General features: G+C 37.1%; 4 protein-coding genes across 8 annotated transcripts in view; all 4 read left to right on the top strand.

Annotated features, from left to right (window-relative positions):
- Positions 1-951: 951 nt before the first annotated feature.
- On the top strand, positions 952-2,693 carry LOC149397845 (mediator of RNA polymerase II transcription subunit 15a-like). Of its 3 annotated transcripts, none has more exons than XM_089614125.1 (5): positions 952-1,060; positions 1,251-1,344; positions 1,610-1,712; positions 1,812-1,917; positions 2,118-2,693. In XM_089614125.1, exons 2-5 carry the CDS (start codon positions 1,259-1,261, stop codon positions 2,402-2,404), a joined length of 582 nt encoding a protein of 193 aa, XP_089470251.1. In that variant the 5' UTR covers positions 952-1,060; positions 1,251-1,258; the 3' UTR covers positions 2,405-2,693. The 3 variants fall into 3 exon arrangements, with proteins under 3 accessions (XP_089470251.1, XP_089470250.1, XP_089470252.1); XM_089614126.1 differs by lacking the exon at positions 952-1,060 and having other exon boundaries at positions 1,130-1,344; positions 2,118-2,272; positions 2,385-2,692; XM_089614124.1 differs by lacking the exon at positions 952-1,060 and having other exon boundaries at positions 1,129-1,344.
- The window catches only part of LOC149397846 (mediator of RNA polymerase II transcription subunit 15a-like), a 33,013-nt gene continuing 13,304 nt past the window's right edge, over positions 1,035-20,743 (top strand). Inside the window, exon 1 of the mRNA XM_089614127.1 lies at positions 1,035-1,099. The gene's annotated coding sequence lies outside the window, so the exon portion shown is untranslated. The remainder of the gene's footprint in view (positions 1,100-20,743) is intronic.
- On the top strand, positions 2,820-4,791 carry LOC149397847 (UTP--glucose-1-phosphate uridylyltransferase 3, chloroplastic-like). The gene is made up of 3 exons (XM_089615928.1): positions 2,820-3,667; positions 3,793-3,965; positions 4,043-4,791. The coding sequence occupies exons 1-3, from the start codon at positions 3,566-3,568 to the stop codon at positions 4,089-4,091; spliced, it is 324 nt and encodes a 107-aa protein (XP_089472054.1). The 5' UTR covers positions 2,820-3,565; the 3' UTR covers positions 4,092-4,791.
- Positions 6,095-9,312, top strand: LOC149397848 (aconitate hydratase-like). Of its 3 annotated transcripts, none has more exons than XM_089615563.1 (9): positions 6,095-6,336; positions 6,439-6,507; positions 6,596-6,832; positions 7,263-7,281; positions 8,059-8,248; positions 8,421-8,474; positions 8,597-8,735; positions 8,819-8,875; positions 8,980-9,312. In XM_089615563.1, exons 7-9 carry the CDS (start codon positions 8,604-8,606, stop codon positions 9,088-9,090), a joined length of 300 nt encoding a protein of 99 aa, XP_089471689.1. In that variant the 5' UTR covers positions 6,095-6,336; positions 6,439-6,507; positions 6,596-6,832; positions 7,263-7,281; positions 8,059-8,248; positions 8,421-8,474; positions 8,597-8,603; the 3' UTR covers positions 9,091-9,312. The 3 variants fall into 3 exon arrangements, with proteins under 3 accessions (XP_089471689.1, XP_089471686.1, XP_089471687.1); XM_089615560.1 differs by having other exon boundaries at positions 6,096-6,336; positions 8,330-8,474; XM_089615561.1 differs by lacking the exon at positions 7,263-7,281 and having other exon boundaries at positions 6,096-6,336; positions 8,330-8,474.

Genomic DNA, 20,743 nt, shown 5'->3' on the forward strand with positions numbered 1-20,743 from the left:
GCCTTACCCTCGCCCTCCACATGACTCACCTTACCCTCGTTGTGCACATGATTCGCCTTGCCCTCGCCATGCACATGACTCACTTTAACCGAAAACAATTCCTCCCAGTTAATCGAAGTTAACCGGGTTGACCGAAACCAACAAGCCAAATTTTAAAATATTAATGAATGAGTTTAATGTGAAACAAAACAATACCTACTAATACTATTAACTTTGGTTTGTGCGACAGACTTGTGGTAATTTTAGCTCTATTTAAGGAAACCGCATAATATAAAAAAAAATATTAATATTATTAAACATTATAAGTAATTGTGCAAATTAAATGCACTTCATTGACATTCAGATTATGAGTTTATATTCACGTATGCTAATTTAAAAAAATTATACGCCTTGATTGCGACAATCTCATTTATATCAGCAATAACTACAACATTAATTATATTACGTTATTTATTGAGAAAATTCGGTTAATCTCAATTAACCTATAAGATACTCGGTTAAAATTAACCGAATGGTTAATTTAACCGAAAATTCAGTTAAAATTAATTGTGCAGTCAATTTTATCCGTTAAGTTCAATTAAAAAATAAAAAATAAATATTTAATTAACCGAATTTACTTCTTTTCTTTAGCTGTACGGCCACCTTGAAGCTCGTCCAAGCTCTCCCACTTCACTAGATGAGCCTCAAACTTATTCTAAACCCTTGCACCTACCTCCCTTCTTTCTCACCCCAAAAAATAGCTTCCTACCACCTTCCTCACACCTCAATACTTCATTTCACCACACGAAGGATCCCAACTTTCCATACCAAAATTTTACAAAAAATCACTCCTCATCTATTTTCTCTACACATTTTCCAAAAAAATTCACCACCCTAAACCCACGCCAAAAACACCTCCTTCAACACCTTTGTGACTACTTTGATTACTCTTCTCTACATGTTTCTCTACAAGCGGAACCCAAAGATAAAACCCGGCCAGAAGACGACATGTCGTTTTAGATAGTTTAGAAAAATAGGTGTAAATGTGCACAATAGCAATTCTGGCTTTCACTTGGAATTTGTGAGTAATTGCCTGATTCTCAATCTGCTTTTATTCGAGGTTCGTAGTTTGTGTATATATATTTTCTTTTATTTTCTGTCATAACAGCGTTTTTCTCCATCCTTGCTCGCACTTGTTCTTCAATGAACACCGAACTTTCTGATGTCCGGTTTTTCCAATCCGAAACCCTAATTTCATATTCGAATTTAAGCTATTTTGATGGACATGAATAATTCGAGTCCTATGGATACCGAAGATTGGCGGACACAGTTGCAACCTTTCCGACAGCAGATGGTCAATAGGATGTGAGTCTTACTTTCGAACTCAGAATGCGAGAAAGTTAACATTTGAGGTCTCTGCATTTATTTATAAATTACGTTGTGTGTCTCATAAATTGGCTTGTCCATCGTTCATAGGGGATCTTCAAGAAGGATAAAAAAATATGAGACAATAGATGCTTCTTATAAACTATCTTGTAGATTTCTTTCTTTGTGCATTGTGAAGGTTACAATTTTTTGTTTAGAACAAAACTTATTTAGTAACAAATCTGACCATGTATTTCATGTAAAGGCTGGGTTCACTAAAGATGTTTCAACCATACGGTTATCAAGAGCAATGTCTTCTTGCTGCTGAAGGGCTTGAGGAAAGAGCCTACAATGAAGCCTTGAGCAAGGTACATTTTTTACGCAGAAACAAGTTGATGCAAATATTAACATGCTTTGTTTCATATAAATATGTATATAATGCATTCGTTGGATGTTGACTGTTCTAGTGGGATTATCTATGGAAAATTTCACAACAAATGCATAAGGTAGACATCTTGGTTTCAAATCCAATGCCCAACCAAGTAGACAATAGTAACCGGCCGCTGGATCAAGGTAAACCTTTGAAGCGTTTATCTGGTACAATGCTATGGTTTTTGCTGCTTTCACTTTCCTGCCTTTTAATAACATGCAGATCATGGCTGAATCTGTATTAATAGGTTTTCTTTGTGTGCTTTTTTACTTGACCAAAAGCTCTCTTATTTTTGTTGCCTTGTATGATAGAATTATAGTCCTTAATCTACGTTTTTGGGTAGGATCTCTGGGCATGCAACCCGGTGTACACAACCAGGCTCGGTCAATCGGAATGCAATTGCCACTTAATCAGAGCGGACATTTACCACCTCAAATTATTAAGAATCGAGTCGGAGTTCAGAACTCTTCAAGCTTATCATCTGGAATGCCGAACGTGGTTAGACAGAATCCGACAATCCAAGGCGTCCCTGCTTGTTTGTACTACGAGTACATATTTGGACCACCAGACACTAATGTTGACGAATTTAAATTTATGAACTTTATTGCATATCAAACTTGTGGAGGATGAAAAAATACCTGAACTCAGCAAAATGAATCAGGAAATCGTTATCAAATTACAACGATTGTCTTGATCTTCGTAGGTACATAAAGTAGCAAGGAAGGCTTGAGCAACAAGGAAACTTTGGCCTATTTTTGGATTAGTGTAACTACATTTGGTGGTGTATACATAATTTTGATATATAGGTTTTGATATCGTATAGTATAGTTTTGAATTTTAAAATCTAATTACATATAAATTTCAGTGAAATTTCAGCAGGGTTTTGGTATGGTATATATAGTTTTGAATTTTAGTATCTAATTACATATAAATTTCAGTAAATTTTCAGAGTTATATATATATATCTATATATAATATAATAAGTCACAATGAATTAGTTACTATTCATAGACTATTCCTAATCGTTTTTAGCGTATGGGACATGTCATTATCTTATCTTAAAACATATTATTTGATGAAAATGAACCTATTATTTCGTGTACTTTAAAATCTGCTCGTGGAAGTGAATGAAACGTCGCATGTTTTGGCCGTTCGGGATGGCAAGCGTTATTCGACATTCATTGACATTTACAGAGTGTGACATTCATTGGTTCTTTTGATATGGCTGTTCAAAACGTTAAGTTTGTCTCTCAGTCTCTCTCACCTAATCGAGGTTTTTGGGTATTTCTGAATTTTGTTTTTGTAGAATTCAAGTTCGTTTCTTTTCTACTCGGCAATTATTCATGGTTCCACCTCCGGCCTCCCTCTCCGATGGCGAGATACTGCAAATTCATATTTTTTTTTTCTCTTTTCATTTTTTGTTGTGCTCAATAAATTGAACCCTCATCTTCTTCAATAACATTTTTGCCTCGGAATGTGTCGGATAATCCCAACGTTTTGTATATAGTATATAATCTAATTATTATTTTTTGAATTTTAGCCTTTTTATTTGGGAGTTCTGACTCTGAGTTTGAATAATTCGTTTCAACTTTGACTAATAACATAAGTATGTAAATTAGGACAACAGAAGGTGTTAGTTCAACCTAGGAGTTGCAAAAAAAATGGTAATTTTAAACATATGCGTAACAAAATCATTACAAGCTACAAACATGTTACTGCTCTTTGTGAAAGGCTAGAGAATTCTTGTACTTCAAGCTTTATGGAAAACTGTGTATCACCCCTGTTGCAATTATGACGAGCTCTGCAAAGAACAACCACAAACATGTTACTTCTCTTTGTGAAAGGCTTGAATGGTTTGGAAGAGGTCAATCAAGATTTCAACTTTTTGAACAGGTTTTTGTTATTATTTTTATTTGAATTGTTCTCGAGTATATATGCTCTATTCTTACCTCCAATTGAAGAGGTATATTAAATTTGGCTTGATGGTTTTGTACATTCGTATTTATGTGAATTTCCAGCCCCTTGTACCAACTGTTAGCGCAGAAGAAGGAGAATGGATTGTTAGCAAACCTTTTTCACCTGAATGCAAGCCCGGTGGTCACGGTGTGATATGGAAACTTGCCTATGATAAAGGAATTTTCACATGGTTCTACGACCATGGAAGAAAAGGAGCAACTGTTCGACAAGTCAGGTAAAGTGTAGACCTAATAACATTTTCTTCGAGACTCTCAAGTCTTCTACAATTAAGTAACAAAGGTGAATATGCAGCAATGTCGTGGCTGCCACAGATCTCACCCTCTTGGCATTGGCATATTAACTTAGAATTGGTAGACTTGTGAACTCATAATGATTAAATTCGTTGAGGCAGATGTGAATCCTAGTTCACATATGCGTGTATCTCAGCCCCTACTCATAAGCACTTTAGATCTGAATGGTTAAACACAAGTTCAACCGTCTCATTACTTAATTCTTCTATGTTAATATCTCTTGTTATTAGAGCGATTGTAACTCAAAATAAGTATATGTACTCGGAGAAATAAAGTATATAAAATTATATCTATTTTTTGCTGTTATTATTCCATGTTAATGTTAATTAATATGTATAGCAAATTATGACATTATTTCCAAACTTTTAACATCTATTCTTATTGTTTTTATATTATGGAATGCGTTTTTGTCAAATGGAAAAGTTGTGCGGTATGCTTCGATCCTTGATATAAAATTCAAATTATAGAACATGGGGTGCATCTTAACTACAGCTCAAATACTATTTATCTATCTTACATATCTTGATTAATCCAACAAGATCCAAATAAAAAAAACATACATAAATGGAAGAATAATAAAAAAAAATTATATATATATAATAATAAAAACATAAAATGCATTGTTAAACTGCATGTTCATCCAATGTTTGATGAGTCATGTAAAAAACTTGTGTTCCACATAAACCCAAGGTTGCTTGGGCCAGCAACGACACTGTCGTTTCCGACCAGGCCCGGACTCAACTTCCCGTTCCTCTCCTTCTTCCACATTCTCGGCGCGTTCCTCCACGTCAGCACCGTCGAGATCTTTCTCCCGCTCTTCCTCGACCTCCATCAAGTCGTCGTCAATGTTGTCCGGTGCATCAAATTCGTCGCCGTAGCCGTACCGGTCGATATTGGGTGGATCATAGAAGCTGAGAGATTCGTCGAACTCAGGGTCGTAGCGATCGTCGTCATAGTCTGGGATTGTGAAAGTGTATTGCATGGTAGCAGAGACTCTCATTCTCGGTTTTCTTGAGACAAACTGTGCGTCGGGTTTAGGGATTCCTTGGAATTCCATGCTGGGAAACATCGAATAAAGACTAAAGGCGAGAATCGTGATATGAGACTTGTGTAGTGTATTGCAGGTTATGCGACTCTATATATAGCCATGTGCTATGATTTTGGCTTACGTGAAACATAAAAGGAAAGTCGGATTTGTTTATGGAAAGTAGAAATCAATCCTACTCCGATTTTTTTTTCTTCAAAAAGGAAACCAAATTTGTAGGCTTTAAATCTTATTACGCTGGATAATAATAAAGTAAAGCGGTCACTATGCATACTTTATTAGTTAATCAATTCTTTTAACGCAGATGGGCCGAGGAGGAGGAGAAGACGAGTCAGAGCAAGATGAGTTCTTGTTCAAGATCACGCTTATCTTCATTAGTTCCATTTATCTATATTTTCAGTTCATTCTATTAATTGTGAAGCTGAATGTTTTTGTGATTATTGTGAATATTTGTTGCTGATACCGAGTCATATCTAATGAATCTTGTGATATTTTAAAAACACGAGAATATATAGAAGGTGCCTAAAATATCATCATTATTTTCGTGTCCATGTAATCTATGTTAATTGGTATTTTGTTTTTTTGATCGGTATATAGATTCGATTTAGTGTGCAGGTTTTGATCCCAAATCAAGGAAAAGAAAAAGATGATTATGAACGGAACGATTGTGTTACTTCCCGCAAAATACAAGATTGTGAATCTTTCTTTCAAAGGTATATTTCGTCCACCATGTGTTCGATGAAATAACTGAATAAAGAAATTTCAATCAGATCATAAAGATTGAAGCTTTAGGCGTAGGTAGATTGACCCATTTTTCCAAATTTTATATGTGTGTAGTTTTCAAGTGAGTGTTAATCTGTTTGATTTTTTGCATACTAATGAAGGATTTGGAGGATATGAGAGGCTGCTATGATAGCTTACTCTCTGCAGTCACTGCGACTGAATAGCTCATATGATACATTTCTTTTCCAACTCATGAAATATCTTTTACCATCACGTTTTTTTTATTGGTTATTTATGGGTTCTATTCATCAAAATCTTGCAGAGTACTCCGAGTCGTTACGTGAATTGGGTGCTTGTCTTCTTGAGAAAATCACACTGAACGACGATGAAGACAGCGGTAATGTCACTCTTCATCATTGATATATCGTATTAATGTGGGTTGTGTGTTGTCTTCTTGTGGTTCAGTCAGAGTACATTTCATGCTCGGGAAAGTGCCATACAAAATCCCAAAGCTTGTCGTCGACTATGTAACTATTCTCGTGATTTTTTTTCTTCTAAATTCTTTCTGATTGGTTTTTCTGATAAGCTTAGTTAATATGCATTCTTATTTTTTTTTCCCGTGGTTTCAGCGTTCCAATATTTCTCTGACGATCACAGTGCCTTCGAAGTTTCTTCTTAACGAACTTCACACATTCGAGGTGTTTGTCGTTTGTGTTGAATCAAACATCTTAATTTATCTTCTTTATGTTGTTTATGTACTCATCGTATAATGGTGTTCTGTTCCAGGAGATGAAGCGGCGATGTGATGAAAAAAGGTAGATAATCATGTATGGACAGTAATATGTCGATAGAAAATAATTGATTGAACGGTGCACGAGTACGTGAAAGTGAGGATGAGAGAAAAGGGGAGGCCTAGAAACGGGAATGAAGAGAGCTTTAGAGTTCAGCAATTGGAAATGGCTTGCGAAGAGTACGACGAAGCGGCGACACTTTCCATTTTCCGGCTAAAATCTCTGAAGCAAGGTCAGTTTTGAAGCCTTCTCACTCAGGCAGCAAGTCACCACGCTGCTGAAGTTTTTTTTAATCATTGTAAAAAAGCTCGTCTTCATTTTTTAAGGAAGCCTGATCTTGAGCAGCTGCAACATGTTGTTTTATAGTTTGGTTTAAGGTTTTAGATAATTTTATATATACAACAAGTTTAGTCTAGCATCACCTCGTCAAATTCGGCTTTCAATGGCCCGACGCTCAATCGTGGGTATTTCTTTTCCTTTCCATAACTTGAATTTTTCTTTGGTCTATAACACCTCAAAATTTCAATTATCCTCTTCAGTTGTCAAAAATAGTTTCTCTTATTGTCATTGACGCATTGGAAACACGTTGAAAATTTTGAGGTTTTTTCCAAGTATTCATATGTAGTGACTTTTGTATTATTGGAAATTTGTTGGCATTGCAGGGCTGGGGAGCACCAGCTGGTATTGTTTTATTTTATTTTTTTTTAGAGAAAAAGTAGTCACCTGGACTTTAACATTGAAGCATCAACCGAAATTATGTCCCATAAACAGGGGTACAGAGTTAAGCCAAAACACAAGGGAAGCTAAATTCAAAGCATATTTGGCTATCACATGAGCTGCCATATAACACAATCTAAGAACATAAATGACAGAGAGAGACACAAAGTGAGGTGTATGGCCTCTGGTGTCTTCGAGAACAAGACCTGCTTCGGTCACGGTAAAGAGAGGAGTCGGAAAACTTTAGGGAGGCACTTGGAATCTTTATAGATCTGGAGCTTCGTAACGCCGAGGGTGAGAGCTGCCAAGACATACTGCTTGAACGCAAGGCTTCGGCGATCTAGGGGCTCACCGTGTATGGACATGGAGAGATGAAAAAGCCGCGGATAGATCCAGAGGACGTCCGAAACAAATCCAGATGAAAGAGGCTGCTATTGTTTTTCTATTTGCATTTTTTGTTAATGTTTTTTGCTTACCATTGAAATTGTGGATTGTGATGACAAATTGTGGATTGTGATGACAAATTGTCCACAATTGGATTTTTTTTACATCGATCATGTCTAGAATTTTAACTCACAAAAAAAATAATATCAACCTATCTAGATTTTCTTTAAACAATTTGGGTACAATTAATGATTTCTAATACTTAAATAAATATACCAATTAATACTTCTTCATATATTTATTGTATCCTTTTTCACCTCAAAGGGAACAATCTTAACGTTTGACTCCATAATGCAGGTTCCGGTAGATCTTGTCATTGATCACTCCGTTTAACTGGATGTGGCAAAGGTCAGAGAATGCTGGCAGAAAAATATGGAACTCGAGTTCATCCGAAACAAAGAACGATTTGGTTTCCTCAAGTGGGGGTCAAATGCATTTGATAACATGCTAGCTTGTTGTTCCTCCTGGATCTGGGATTGTCCACCAGGTAATTGCACTGTGACAAGTCTCCCTTTTTCATTAAGGGAGAAAATTATTACTCACCCCTTCTATTACTATGTGAATCCAGCCCATGAGCATGGTGTTGCGTGGTGTTTTCGGATTTAAATTATTAGGAAAGTTGTGAAGTGGAGTGATGGCTATTGACTTTGTTCTGACAGTAACTCAAATGCTAAGGAAGCACAGAGTTGTTGGCAAGTTTGTGGAGTTTTATGGTAAATCTATGACTACAATCATATATGTTTAATGGTGTTAGCACTGTTTTTCAATTGGTTCAGTTGTTACTACTTCCCCTCAGCTATTCATCTCCATTGTAATTATTTTATACATTTTTCAGGGACGGCATGAGTGAATTGTCTTTAGCGGATCGTGCGACAATTGTTAACATGTCTCCCGAGTATGGTGCAACTATGGGCTTTCCAGTGGATCATGTTACTTTGCAATATCTGAAACTCACTGGCAGAAGTGATGAGACCGTATGTATTTTTTTAAATGTGTAGAATTATTTGCTTTGGGATATTCAATTTTCTTCACTTGCTTGTAAAATTGTTCTGTGTAGGTTACAATGATAGAGTCATTCTTGCGGGCCAATAAGATGTTTGTGAACTACAGCAAAGTAAGAAATTCTGCAGTCTTTTATTCTAAAAAACCCCTCATTACTATTCAAAATATTTAGTTATAGATCTACGACTGAGTGTTTTTTTTTTTTTTTGGATTCAGCCCCAGGTTGAGAGAGTGTATTCCTCTTTTCTAGAGTTAACTCTCGGAGATGTTGAACCCTGTATTCCGGGGCCCAAGCGTAGGGGTGTCGCGGGCTCAGATATGACATGATTACTGTTCTGTCTCTTCTGGATCTTGTGAATGTCGTACTGCAATTGCTAATATATGTGCTCTCCCTGAAATAATTGATTCTCGTGCCTTGACTTCGTTTACCATAGGGTGTGCATTAAATTTAGAAATTGGCTGTTAAATGAAAAAAAGACCAAGTGTATTTTCCATACAGTTTTTTTTTTTTTTTTTTTTTTTTTTTTTTTTTTTTTTTTTTTTTTTTTTTTTTAACTTCTGCAGCCCTCGTTTGACAACTTTAGAGATTTCCCTTCGAGTCTTTTTACAAATTCTCAGAGTGGTACTAATCATTTACTAATATTTTTTCAGAGTATATAATATTACAAATTCTTATATATATATATATATATATATATATATATATATATATATTATGATTAAAACTTGTCTTGCCATATTGCTGCTAACAAACTATTTAGCTTATTCTTGAGTTGCCTTCTTTTTCTTGCTATATTTCTTCATCTTATGTTGTAGATACTATCAATGATGATACCAATAGCGGAGTTGTCGCTTATGGGTTGATGAAGATTCACCTAATGGAAACAATGTTCATGATGTTCTTGTTTCGATTCGTACCAGGAAAAATTATAGAATAGATTATTTTTTTAGATGGTGTGATCCTCTGCAATATACTTTAATGTTTGTGTAGAGATGCTGGCTAGAACCGAGGCATGAGTAAAGCTCAACGAAGGAGGAAGCGAACCAACGACGCTCATTCTCCTCTCACTCGTGTGAATAAATGGATTCAATTGACGAGCTAATAATGAATGAGACGACGACATGTATAATTTATAATTATATATATTTTTTCATATTCAACTTGCTCAACAATATTTTTAACAAATTTTTTAATCGACTCATTTCCAATTTTCCTTCGGCTTATTTACACAAGCAACAATAGAGCTTCAGTTTCTTCTTGTGATTACTACTGTTATAGATTGCGAATAAGTCCTTTATAGAAGTCTTCTTTTGATGAACGCGCTGCATTTGGTGCATATGTGGTTGATATGTATGTCCAAGTTGAGACAAAGGCTAGATTACTTCCGGCATAAACAAAACAAAATTTAAGATGATGAATACTAAGGTATCATAGAGACGGTTGGAATGAGTAGATTGAAAGACCATGGATCAAGATAGAACAGTTATCTTACATGCTACAGATGGTCCATGAGATATGCGATATATTGATGCAATGACATTGGCTCAGAAATTTGGAAAGTAGGATCTCTTAACCATGACATACAACCTGAAATGGTGAGAGAGCACGAAACAATTAGGCAGTGTAGAAGAAAAAAAATGCAGTACATATTGGATTCATATAGAATCATAAAAGCATTTTTTTTACCTATTGTAATTTTGTTACGCATTACTTATCTTTAAATAGTTTTATATTTTCTATATTAAATTGACTTTCTTTTTCTCTTTGATATTTATTTCCCTTCATCATTAATGTGTCTCCATATTTCATTGAAAACTAACATAATAAGTTTTCTTTACTCATGAAAGTCTAACCCATACACCATCAAATTTTTTGCATTTTCTTTATTATTCATGATTTTTAAGGGATTTTTCTTAATTGCTGGTTTCTTTAGTGCCCATTATTTAAGGAGCTTAATAACACAATTTAACCTCTACAAATTTTACTTGCTGTTCTATTTTATAATATCGTAAAGAAACCAAACTTTTGGCTTTCTATTTACTTATGTCAATTTTTATTTTTTTTAAAGTATGTCATTGACTATATATTTCCTTGAAATGTTTGCAATTATTATGAGTCTCTCAAAAATTAAACTGTCTAAGTATTATGTATGGTTGAAATATTTGATATCTTAATATTCATTTATAATTTCATGCTTTGAAGAAAAACTTGGTAAATTAAATCATACATATTTTAATTATTTAGTGATTACAACTAGAAATATCACGTGCGAAGCACGTGTTTCAGACTAGTATATATATATGTATATATATGTATGTATGTATTAAGTATGTTGAATTTTCAATGAAAAAGTTAAAAACAATTTTGGATTATATATATATATATATATATATATATATATATATATATATATATATATATATATATATGATGTAATGCACTAACACGCTACAAAAACAATCATTTGGTGACCATTTAGCTAAAATAAACTAGTTTAGGGGGCCACCACAATGCACTCACAAATTAGTTCAAGAAATTTTGACTAAAAGGCCAAAAAAAAAGAGACTTGTTTTCGTGACCATAGACCTTGACTATTAGCATGTCGTGCAGTCCATCTTCGTCGACAATGTCAAACGTTTGGTTCCATTTAGGATTCAAGTTTGGTTCCATTATGACTTCTCTTTCTTCCACGCCAGTTCTTTTTCGCTTTTTTTGGGTTCCGTTTCATTATCACCGTTTTAAAGGACCTTCTCTAAAGAAGTCAACGAGAAGTTGGCATTGAAAGAGATCGTGCACCCGTTTTCCATTTCCAACGGACAATATAAAAGCTCCAAATGCACTTGTGGCTCAATAAAGGGAGCCATATACAAATGGAACAAATATAGCTCTTTTGGATCGTGACAATTGAGTTGAAATTGGCTAAAAATTACTGCGTATATAGCAATTTAACTTGGTCCCTCTTTAAATTCATAACTCAATTGTTGTTATGTTATGTGTTGGCTTATTTTTTACTGCAAGTTGTTAAGGAAACATGTCGGACAACATGCTTCAGTATTTGTAGAGACATTTTTCTCTTTGTGCACAGACTGTAATTCTGGCACGTTTCCTGTTTTGCCAGATCCTATCGCTGAAGACTTTCCCTGATGATTTTCACGTATTTATGGGTAAGGAAACCCTAGTTTGACTTCCAGACTTGTATGACTACTATAAAAGCCCAGTGCTACCCCCTTAGCAGTTCTTGACGCTTTATCAAAATACTTAGGGTTCCTAGACGTGCACGATTGGCAGACTGGGTGATTATTTGTTTTGATAAGAGCGGTGTAATCCTACAAACACTTTTCCAGAAGTCTGAGTCTTTGTGAGATTGAGTTTGTGATTGCGTGATTGAAGTCTTCATGTGCGTTGACATTGTAGCTGACCAAGTATCGGAGCGTGCTTGAAAAGTGGAATTGAGAAGGGTCTCAAATATAGAGGGAGTCCTTGTTTTGGTAATCATTTGTAGTAATAGTTCCAGGGCATTGATTCCGGTATTGTTCATATAAGTCCATTGTTTGTACTATTGACTACTTGATAGTGAAATCATTTCCACTGGCTGAGAGCCCTCTGATGTAGGTGACGTTGCACCGAACTGGGTAAACATATTGTGTGTCCTTTAGTTTACGCACTTTATTTTATTATCCATTATCTGCATAAGAGCAAGTTGTCGAACAGATTGCCTCTACATTGTGAGCGACATCTTGCCTCTCTCGCTAAACAGAATTTCAATTGGTATCAGAGCGGGCGCCCAAATCTTAAGGGGGTTTCCTGCGTAATCTATAATGTTTATAATGGATAGTTTCAGGGAAGGAGGATTTGTTAATCGTCCACGTTGCTCGATGGAACGAGCTATGGATATTGGAAGGCTGGCATAGGTGCAAGGCATTGAAACCGGCTTTAAACCTGAGAGGGATTGGAATCCCACAGAGGATGAAGCTTCCTTGGGTGACTCTCGTGCTCTTAATGCTATTTTCAATGGTTTTGAGAAAAATGTTTTCAGGCTCATAAACACGTGTACGAGTGCAAAAGAAGCATGTGAGATTCTTGATGTTGCTTATGAAGGGACTACCAAAGTGTGCGAGCAAAAGCTTCAATATATCACTACCAACTTTGAAGCCCTTACCATGTTTGAAGATGATTTTGTCGCTGAGTTCAACGTGCGCATTCGTGGCTTGGCCAATGAATCTTATTCCCTTGGGAAACCTATGACTGCTGAGAAGCTTGTCAGAAAGACCCTAAGGGCTCAAAGTTCCAGATTCAAGATGAAGATTACGGCCATTGAAAAAGTTCATGATTTGAAGACTTTGAAGTTTGATGAGCTCATGGGATCTTTAGTGACATTCGAGTTGTCCTTTCCGAAGATTGAAAATAAAAATAAAGGAATGGCTCTCAACAGCTCTGTCTCTGAAGATGAGTATGTTGCTGAGTTCAATGTGCGTATTCAGGATCTTGCTAATGAATCATATTCTCTTGGGAAACCTATGAGTAATGAGGATCTGGTCAGAAAAACGCTGAGGGCTCTAAGTCCTAAATTCAAAATGAAGATCACCACTATTGAGGAAGTTCATGACTTGTAGACGTTAAAATTTGATGAACTCATGGGGTCTCTCATGACATTCGAGTTGTCCATCCCCTGGATCGAGAAGAAGAGTAAATGAATGGCTCTCAAAAGCTCTATCCTAGATCAGTAAGAGCAGGTATATTCTGACTCAGATGATGAGGTTGATGACACTATTGCTATGCTTGCCAAGATTATGAAGAGGTTCAACTAGATGACCGGGAAGAATATCTCACAAGATGTCAAAGACAACTTTCAGCAGAAATTTCATAAAAATGGCAAATGCGGAGACAGAATGTACAATAATACTAGCAGAGGCAAATGTATTCAGTGTCACGAATTTCAAGGCTATGGGCATGTTAAAAAAGAATGTCCAAATTTCTTGAAGAAGCAAAAGAGAGGATACAATGTCACTCTTTCCGATGATGAAGCTGATGAGAGTGACTCGGACTAGATAAGCAATTTTGTTTCTTTTACTGCCTCTATTTATAATCATACTCCTGATGTTCATGCTAATGCTGCTGGTTCTTCTATGATTCATACTTCTACTCTTGATAATGATGAACTCTTTGATGATACTCATAATGATGCTTATAGTGTGTTACATACTAAGTGGGTTGAAGAATCTCGGGTACTAGATAAGCAAAATGATTTAATTTTTACTCTCACTGAGGATAAAACTAGGCTCTTGGATACCATTGTTGAGCTAAAGCGTGAAGTGAGCCAACTAAATGGTGAGCTAGAACAAATGACCAAATCTGTCCGAATGTTGAATTCAAGCACCGATTGCCTAGACAAAATTCTTACTGCTGGGAAACCTGTCAAGAATACGAAGGGCCTAGAGTATAATAATGGTGCATCCACTTCCCAAACTACTTTCATTCCTCAAAAGAAGGCCCCCCAGATGTCTCACAACATGACTCGGACATCTGTCACTGAAAAACGTCAAAATCAGTTTCAGCAGCAGCAGATTAGATCAATGAGGTCTCTCGTCAACTGACCTCGTTGGGTCTGTCATTATTGCGGACGTCATGGCCATATACATCCTTTTTGCTATCATCTTTTTGGGAGGGATCTTCATCAGCATCAATCCTCCCAAAGAAAGATTAATCATAAATCTCAACCACAACAAGTTTGGAGAGTAAAGACCTCTTACAGGGCTAACATTGTTTACACATATCTTCATGCCTCTACTGTAGATGACTGGTATTTTGATAGTGGGTGCTCTCGACACATGAAATGAGTTAAGAGCTTTCTATCATACATAAAGCCTTACTCAAATTGTCATGTCACTTTTTGTGATGGGGTCAAGGCCAAGATTATTGGTAAATGTCAGCTTAACTATCATGGATTATCTTGCTTGACAGAAGATTTGTTATTTGAAGGTCTTACTGCTAATCTCATAAGTATTAGTCAACTTTGTGATCTGAATCTGTCGGTTAATTTTACTCGTGATGAGTGTGTTGTGCTTGACAAGAAACAAGTTAAGCTTATGATCAGGGCTCATATCTCAATACAATTACTACATGTGGTCTCCAAGCAAAGGATTTCCAGTAAAAAAATTGTCTCATCTCACAAGTTGATGAAGCCAAATAATGGCATCAAAAGCTAGGTCATCTAAATCTCAGAAGCATGAACAAGATTGTTACTATTAGTCTTCCAGAGATTAGAATTGTTGGCGGTAAAATATGTAGGGATTGTCAGATAGGGAAACAGGTCAAGAAGTCTCACAAGATGGTGCAACATCTTACCACCTCTTGTGTTCTGGAGCTCTTACATATGGACTTGATGGGTCCTATGCAGATTGAAAGCCTTGATGGAAAGAGATATGTGTTTGTCTGTGTCGATGACTTCTCCAGGTACACATGAGTTGATTTTATTCGTGAAAAACTGACATTTTTGTTATTTTTGAAGCCTTGTGCAATCAAGTGCAAAGAGAGAAAGGTGAAAGCATTGGTAAAGTGGTCAGAATCAGAAGCAATCATGGGAATGGAGTTTGAAAACTCTAGTTTCTCTAACTTTTGCATTGCAGAGGGCATCGCTCATGAATTCTCTGCTCTCATTACTCCCCAACAGAATGAGATTGTAGAAAGAAAGAATCGTACTCTTCAGGAATTGGCACCGGTAATGATGCTTGCTAAAGACATTTCACTACACTTTTGGGCTGAAGCACTTAACACTTCTTGTCTACTCATAATTGAGTTACCATTCGCCCGGGTAGTACTGTAACTCTTTATGAGATTTGGAGGTGGAGAAAGCCAAATGTTAGGTACTTTCATAAGCTGACTAAATCCATGATGGAATCCATAAATGTTATTGTTAATGATCCCCCTGATGTTTCTGTAAGTGTTGATGATGAGGATGATACTACACCTAGCATAAATATGTCAGGATATATGTTGCTGATAACATAGACGACATTGTATCAAAAGATGATTCCCTTTATGATAAGTCTTGCTCTGACAAGGAAACTGAAGTCTTGTCTCAAAGACGTTCTCCTTCTAGGAGAATTCAGAAAAATCATCATGTTGAAGAGGTCATTGGTGATATTGAAGACAGGGTTCGTACTCGATCAAAGAATCCAGTCAACTACAGAGAAATGGGGTAAACACAGGTGGAAGGAGTGGACTTTGACGAAACCTTTGCTCTGGTAGCTCGACTTGAAGCTATCAGATTGTTTCTTGGCATCTCCTACCATCTTCACTCCAAACTCTTCCAGATGGATGTCAAAAGTGTCTTTCTCAATGGGTACTTGAAGGAAGAGGCGTATATTGCACAACCAATAGCTTTGTTGATCCTAGCTCTCCTCAGCATGTGTACAAGCTTAGAAAGGCTCTCTATGGTCTTAAACAGGCATCGCGTGCTTAGTATGAAAGATTCACACAGTTTCTTGTGCATAATTGGGATGTTGGTGGAGGAGTCGACAAGACCCTGTTCATAAAGAAGGAAGAATGAAATTTCGTGATTGCACAGATTTATGTCAATGACATTGTGTCTGGAGGGATGTCTGCCAAGATGGTGGACCTTTTTGTGCAAAAAAATGCAATCTGAATTCAAAATGTGCATGGTTTGTGAGCTTAACTTCTTTCTGGGTCTTCAGATCAAACAAATGGATGATGGTATTTTTATATCTCAAAGTAAGTATGCCAAGAACATTGTGGAGAAGTTTAGCCTTGAAAAATCTTCTCACAAACGCACTTCCGCTGCCACTCAAGTTAAACTTACTAAAGATGAACTTGGTGAATCTGTTGTCAAAGCCTATACAGAAGTATTATTGGAAGCCTTTTATATTTTACTGCCAGTCGTCCATATATTGCTTCCTCTGTGGGTGTGTGCGCTCGGTATCAAGACAATCCCAAAGTTAGTCATCTATCTAAGGCTAAGCGGATTGTAAGGTACATCTCTGGAACTCCTGACTTTGGCCTCTTATATTCCTTTGATACTACTTCAACTCTTGAGTGATATTGTGATGCTGACTGGGCAGGATGTGCAGTTGATAAAAGAAACACTTCAGGGGTTGTTTTTATCTTGGAAACAACTTAACTTCACGGTTCAGCAAAAAACATAATTGTATTTCTTTGTCTACTGCAGAGTCTGAATATATTGTAGCAGGTAGCAGCTGCACTCGACTCTTGTGGTGAAACAAATGCTTGCTGAGTATGGTGTCGGTGAAGATGTCATGACATTGTTCTGCGACAACATCAGTGCTATCAATATCTCTAAAAATCCTATTCAACACAGCAAGACTATGCACATAGAGATCAGCCACCACTTTATTCGAGACCTTGTGGAAGACAAGAAAATTAGGCTCGAATATATTAACACTGAAAAAGCAACTAGCTGAAATATTTATTAAGGCTTTGGATGCTAATCGTTTTGAGGATCTTCGGTCATCACTTGAGCTGTGTGTTATTGATCAACAGCAATTTCTAGATCTAGACCAGTCTTATTTTTTGAGGGTTTTTTATTCTATTATGTTGTTTTGTGTGGATGATTATTATCGGAATTTCTTCTCTTTTTATTCATGGGCCAATTTTTCTGGTTGACCCATTCGACGAGTGTACAAGGCTCTTATGCCATTTTGGTTTATAGTTTGGGCTTCGTATTTGTTCTTCCTCAATTTCTCTTCTTTGGTTGTTTGAGAAAACTCTATCGTTCATTGTCATATTGTCGCTTTGTATATACGACCCTATTGTTTGGGCTTGAGTAATCTCTTTGCCCAGTTTATCTCACGACGTTTTTTTGTACTTCTCTAGTTCTCTGCTCATGCAATTGACGATTTTCTGGTTAGCGTAACCATTAGCTTCGTGTTATTTTGTGGAGGTTATCTTGTAAATTTTGTCAGAATGGTTGGAACAAGAAGCGGGAAGAGAACATCTGCCATGGCGAAGAAGAAAGTTGTCGCGAAGGAAGCCACAGAGTTTCAGATCACCCAACATGGTGTTCGTGTTAAGAGAATGTCCTCTAGGAAGAGTGCCGATGGTCAGTCCGGAGGTGCTCAACCTGATAAGACTCTCCCTATAAGAGAAATCATTCTTGCCAAGAAGAAGGGTGTGATGATTGCTCCAAAAGAAGGTTGTCTTGTCAATCCAAGATATCACTGGGTCCGTCTCTTCCAGTGAATTGTCTGCTGAAAAGGAAGAGAGTGATGAAGTCACTGTCTCTGATCATAACGATGAAGATGATCCCTCAAAAGAACAGGATTCGGTTTCTCCAATTGAAGCCCCTCATGCGTGGATTCAAGGTATTTCTGGTTTTGTCTCTACCCCCATGTGATTGAGAAAGAAAAGAAAGTTGATAATGTTGATGTGATTGATGAGAACCCAGAACCTAGGACTATGAATGAAAATAGTGTAGATATTGATTTTGACAACTTGGGATCTTTACTTTTTCCACTGATCCCCCTCATGCTGATGCTATCAACGGAATTCTTGGTCTATCTCATAATGATATTGCTGCCAATTCGGTCGGTGAGAAGGATGTTGCACAAGATGTCCCTGCATCTGTCGTGCCTAACAGTGAGCATGTCAGGTAAATTGAGGAAGTGAGTATGCCTCCTAGTGATATAGCTATGAAGATAGCTGAAGAAGTTGTTGTTGCTAGTACTGGTGATAAGTTTATTTCTTAGACTGAGAGACCTTATGAAAAGACCTCTGGAAAGAGGAAAGTTGATGGCGATGATGATGTTTTGGCATCCTTTATTCCAAAAGGAAAGAAGAAGAAGAGTGTTGGGAAGAAGACTGTAAAGGACAAGGGTCCGAAGAAGTTTGTGAAGACCAAGACTTATGAGAAGAAGAAGAAAAGCAAGCCTGTGAAGAAGGGGTTGAACTAGGGCGGCGCAAAAAAAACTGTAAAAACCGTAAACCGGACCGGACCGGTGATTTTTAGACCGCCGGTCCGGTTTAAAACGGTTTTTTTATCCGGTCCGGTTTAAAAAAAAACCGTTAAACCGGACCGGACCGGTTCAATTTAAAAAAATAAAATAAATAAAAATAAATAAATTGATGTCCAATTAGCCAAATTAGGCATTTGTGCATGTATTTCCCTCCCATACATGACTATATATTTTTTTAGTGGAAAATTAATGGTTTTTTTTTTGTTTAATTATGTAAAATGGTTCAAAACGGTCCAAACGGTCTAGAACGGTCCGGTCTAAACGGTCTATTCCGGTCTAAACGGTTCAAAAAGGTCCGGTTCGGTCTAAATGATTCAAAACGGTCCGGTCCGGTCCGGTTTTTACAGTTTTTTTGGTCCGGTCCGGTTTGTGTTTTTTTGGACCGTTTTGAACGGTCTGGTTCGGTTTTTTGGCTGGTTTTGGACCGGACCGTGCATAGGCCTAGTTTGAACAAGAAGAAGCTGAAACAGAGGAATGTTGAGAAAGAAGTCGCTGACATCCTGGACGACATTGAGGAAGAAGAAGAGGTAGCTTTTCCTGAGAGCTTGTCCTTGGCTAATAGTAGATCTATTGGAGGCGAAAAGCTTCCTAAGGGTGTTCCTCCTGCTCCTCTGGACAATGTCTTCTTCCATGAAGAAGATCGTGTGATGAAGTAGAGGTATGTTTTTCATAGGAATGTGTTTCCTGAGAAAGAGCTTTCCAAAGAGGCTCTGAAGATTGATGTGATTATGGAGCTACTGAACGATGCATAGTTGCTCAAGACTGTCACATTGATTGGTCCTTACTATCCCAAGTTGGTGAAGGAGTTTGTTGTGAACATGTCTACCTATATTGATCAATCGCATTGTCCAAAGTTCAGAAAGGTTTATGTCTGTGGGCCCTGGTTTGATGTCTCTCCCTCAGTGATCAACGAGTTCATGGGTCGTGGGAAGATTATTAATGCTGATCGTCTTCCCTCCATGAATGTTATGGCTAAAGAGCTCTCAAATGACGAGAAGAAGACTTGGCCGAAGAAAGGTTCCCTAACTTCTTCTGATCTCTCTGTCAAGTACTTCGTACTGTATAGGATTGGTATTGCCAATTGGGTCCCTTCCTCTCACGGCTCTAGCATCAAGGCTGACTTAGCCTGTCTCATCTATCAGATAGAAGGACGTCTTGCATACTGATGATGTTGTTGGAAAGGCTCCGAGTGAACTGACTTTCAGTCACAAGCTGTTTGAAGGGAAACATGCTCGTGATCTTGTCATGACTTCTATCGCGACATCTGTCATCACTGGTGAAACTTTGTAGGTTATTGTTCTTTCCGAGATTGTATAGAGTGACATTCTCAAGGCTCTTATTCAGGAAGTCTCTACTCTCAAGGAGATCATTGAGACTTATACTCGCCGGAAAGCTGTTTGGGTCTTATTAAGGTGATGACCCATCTTCCTTGTACTGATGGTGCTTCTACCTCACAACCAACACAGACCGCTCTGACTGCTCTAGAAGATGAAGAGAATGAAGATGAAGAAGAGGACGAGGAAGAAGATGTGGACGATAGTGGTGATGAGGAAGATGAAGATGACGATGATGAAGGTTTTGCCGGGACTCATACTTTATAGATTCTCTCTTTATTTGTTATGTTCAATCTAAATATTTGGTCACCTTTAGTTGTTTATGCTCTGGTTGATACACTCATTGGCTTCTCTTTGTGATCAGCCTCTTCTGTCCTCTTCGATATGTGTATTCAGACTATGTTGATTGTGGTGATTATATGTTGTTTGCTTCAGTTCTCGTCTGCTTTTTCAGATATATGTCTTCCCTTGTTTTAGTTTATACATGCCTTTGGTATGTTTTTGAGGCAATCATTGGGAGAGGTAGTCTTTCATGTAATTTATTTTGACTGAGACTTTAACTAACTGAGAACTGCTCTGGAAGTGCTTGCCTAAAAAATAGCCAAATAGGGAGTTTGTTGTTACGTTATGTGTTGGCTTATTTTTTACTGCAAGTT

This window comes from Urtica dioica, chromosome 5, assembly GCF_054948205.1.
Source record: "Urtica dioica subsp. dioica isolate 48M chromosome 5, U.dioica_male_clone48M_v1_H2, whole genome shotgun sequence".
In the NCBI taxonomy this organism is placed as follows: domain Eukaryota; kingdom Viridiplantae; phylum Streptophyta; class Magnoliopsida; order Rosales; family Urticaceae; genus Urtica; species Urtica dioica.

Bases quoted from the DNA above. Each gene is read 5' to 3' on its own strand.
- LOC149397847 (XM_089615928.1), top strand. From the start codon at position 3,566: ATGACGAGCTCTGCAAAGAACAACCACAAACATGTTACTTCTCTTTGT. The intron at 3,668-3,792 runs GTTTTTGTTATT...GTGAATTTCCAG, and splicing joins GATTTCAACTTTTTGAACAG to CCCCTTGTACCAACTGTTAG. The intron at 3,966-4,042 runs GTAAAGTGTAGA...GTGAATATGCAG, and splicing joins GCAACTGTTCGACAAGTCAG to CAATGTCGTGGCTGCCACAG.
- LOC149397845 (XM_089614125.1), top strand. From the start codon at position 1,259: ATGGACATGAATAATTCGAGTCCTATGGATACCGAAGATTGGCGGACA. The intron at 1,345-1,609 runs GTGAGTCTTACT...TTTCATGTAAAG, and splicing joins CAGCAGATGGTCAATAGGAT to GCTGGGTTCACTAAAGATGT. The intron at 1,918-2,117 runs GTAAACCTTTGA...GTTTTTGGGTAG, and splicing joins TAACCGGCCGCTGGATCAAG to GATCTCTGGGCATGCAACCC.
- LOC149397848 (XM_089615563.1), top strand. From the start codon at position 8,604: ATGAGTGAATTGTCTTTAGCGGATCGTGCGACAATTGTTAACATGTCT. The intron at 8,736-8,818 runs GTATGTATTTTT...TGTTCTGTGTAG, and splicing joins CTGGCAGAAGTGATGAGACC to GTTACAATGATAGAGTCATT. The intron at 8,876-8,979 runs GTAAGAAATTCT...TTTTGGATTCAG, and splicing joins TGTTTGTGAACTACAGCAAA to CCCCAGGTTGAGAGAGTGTA.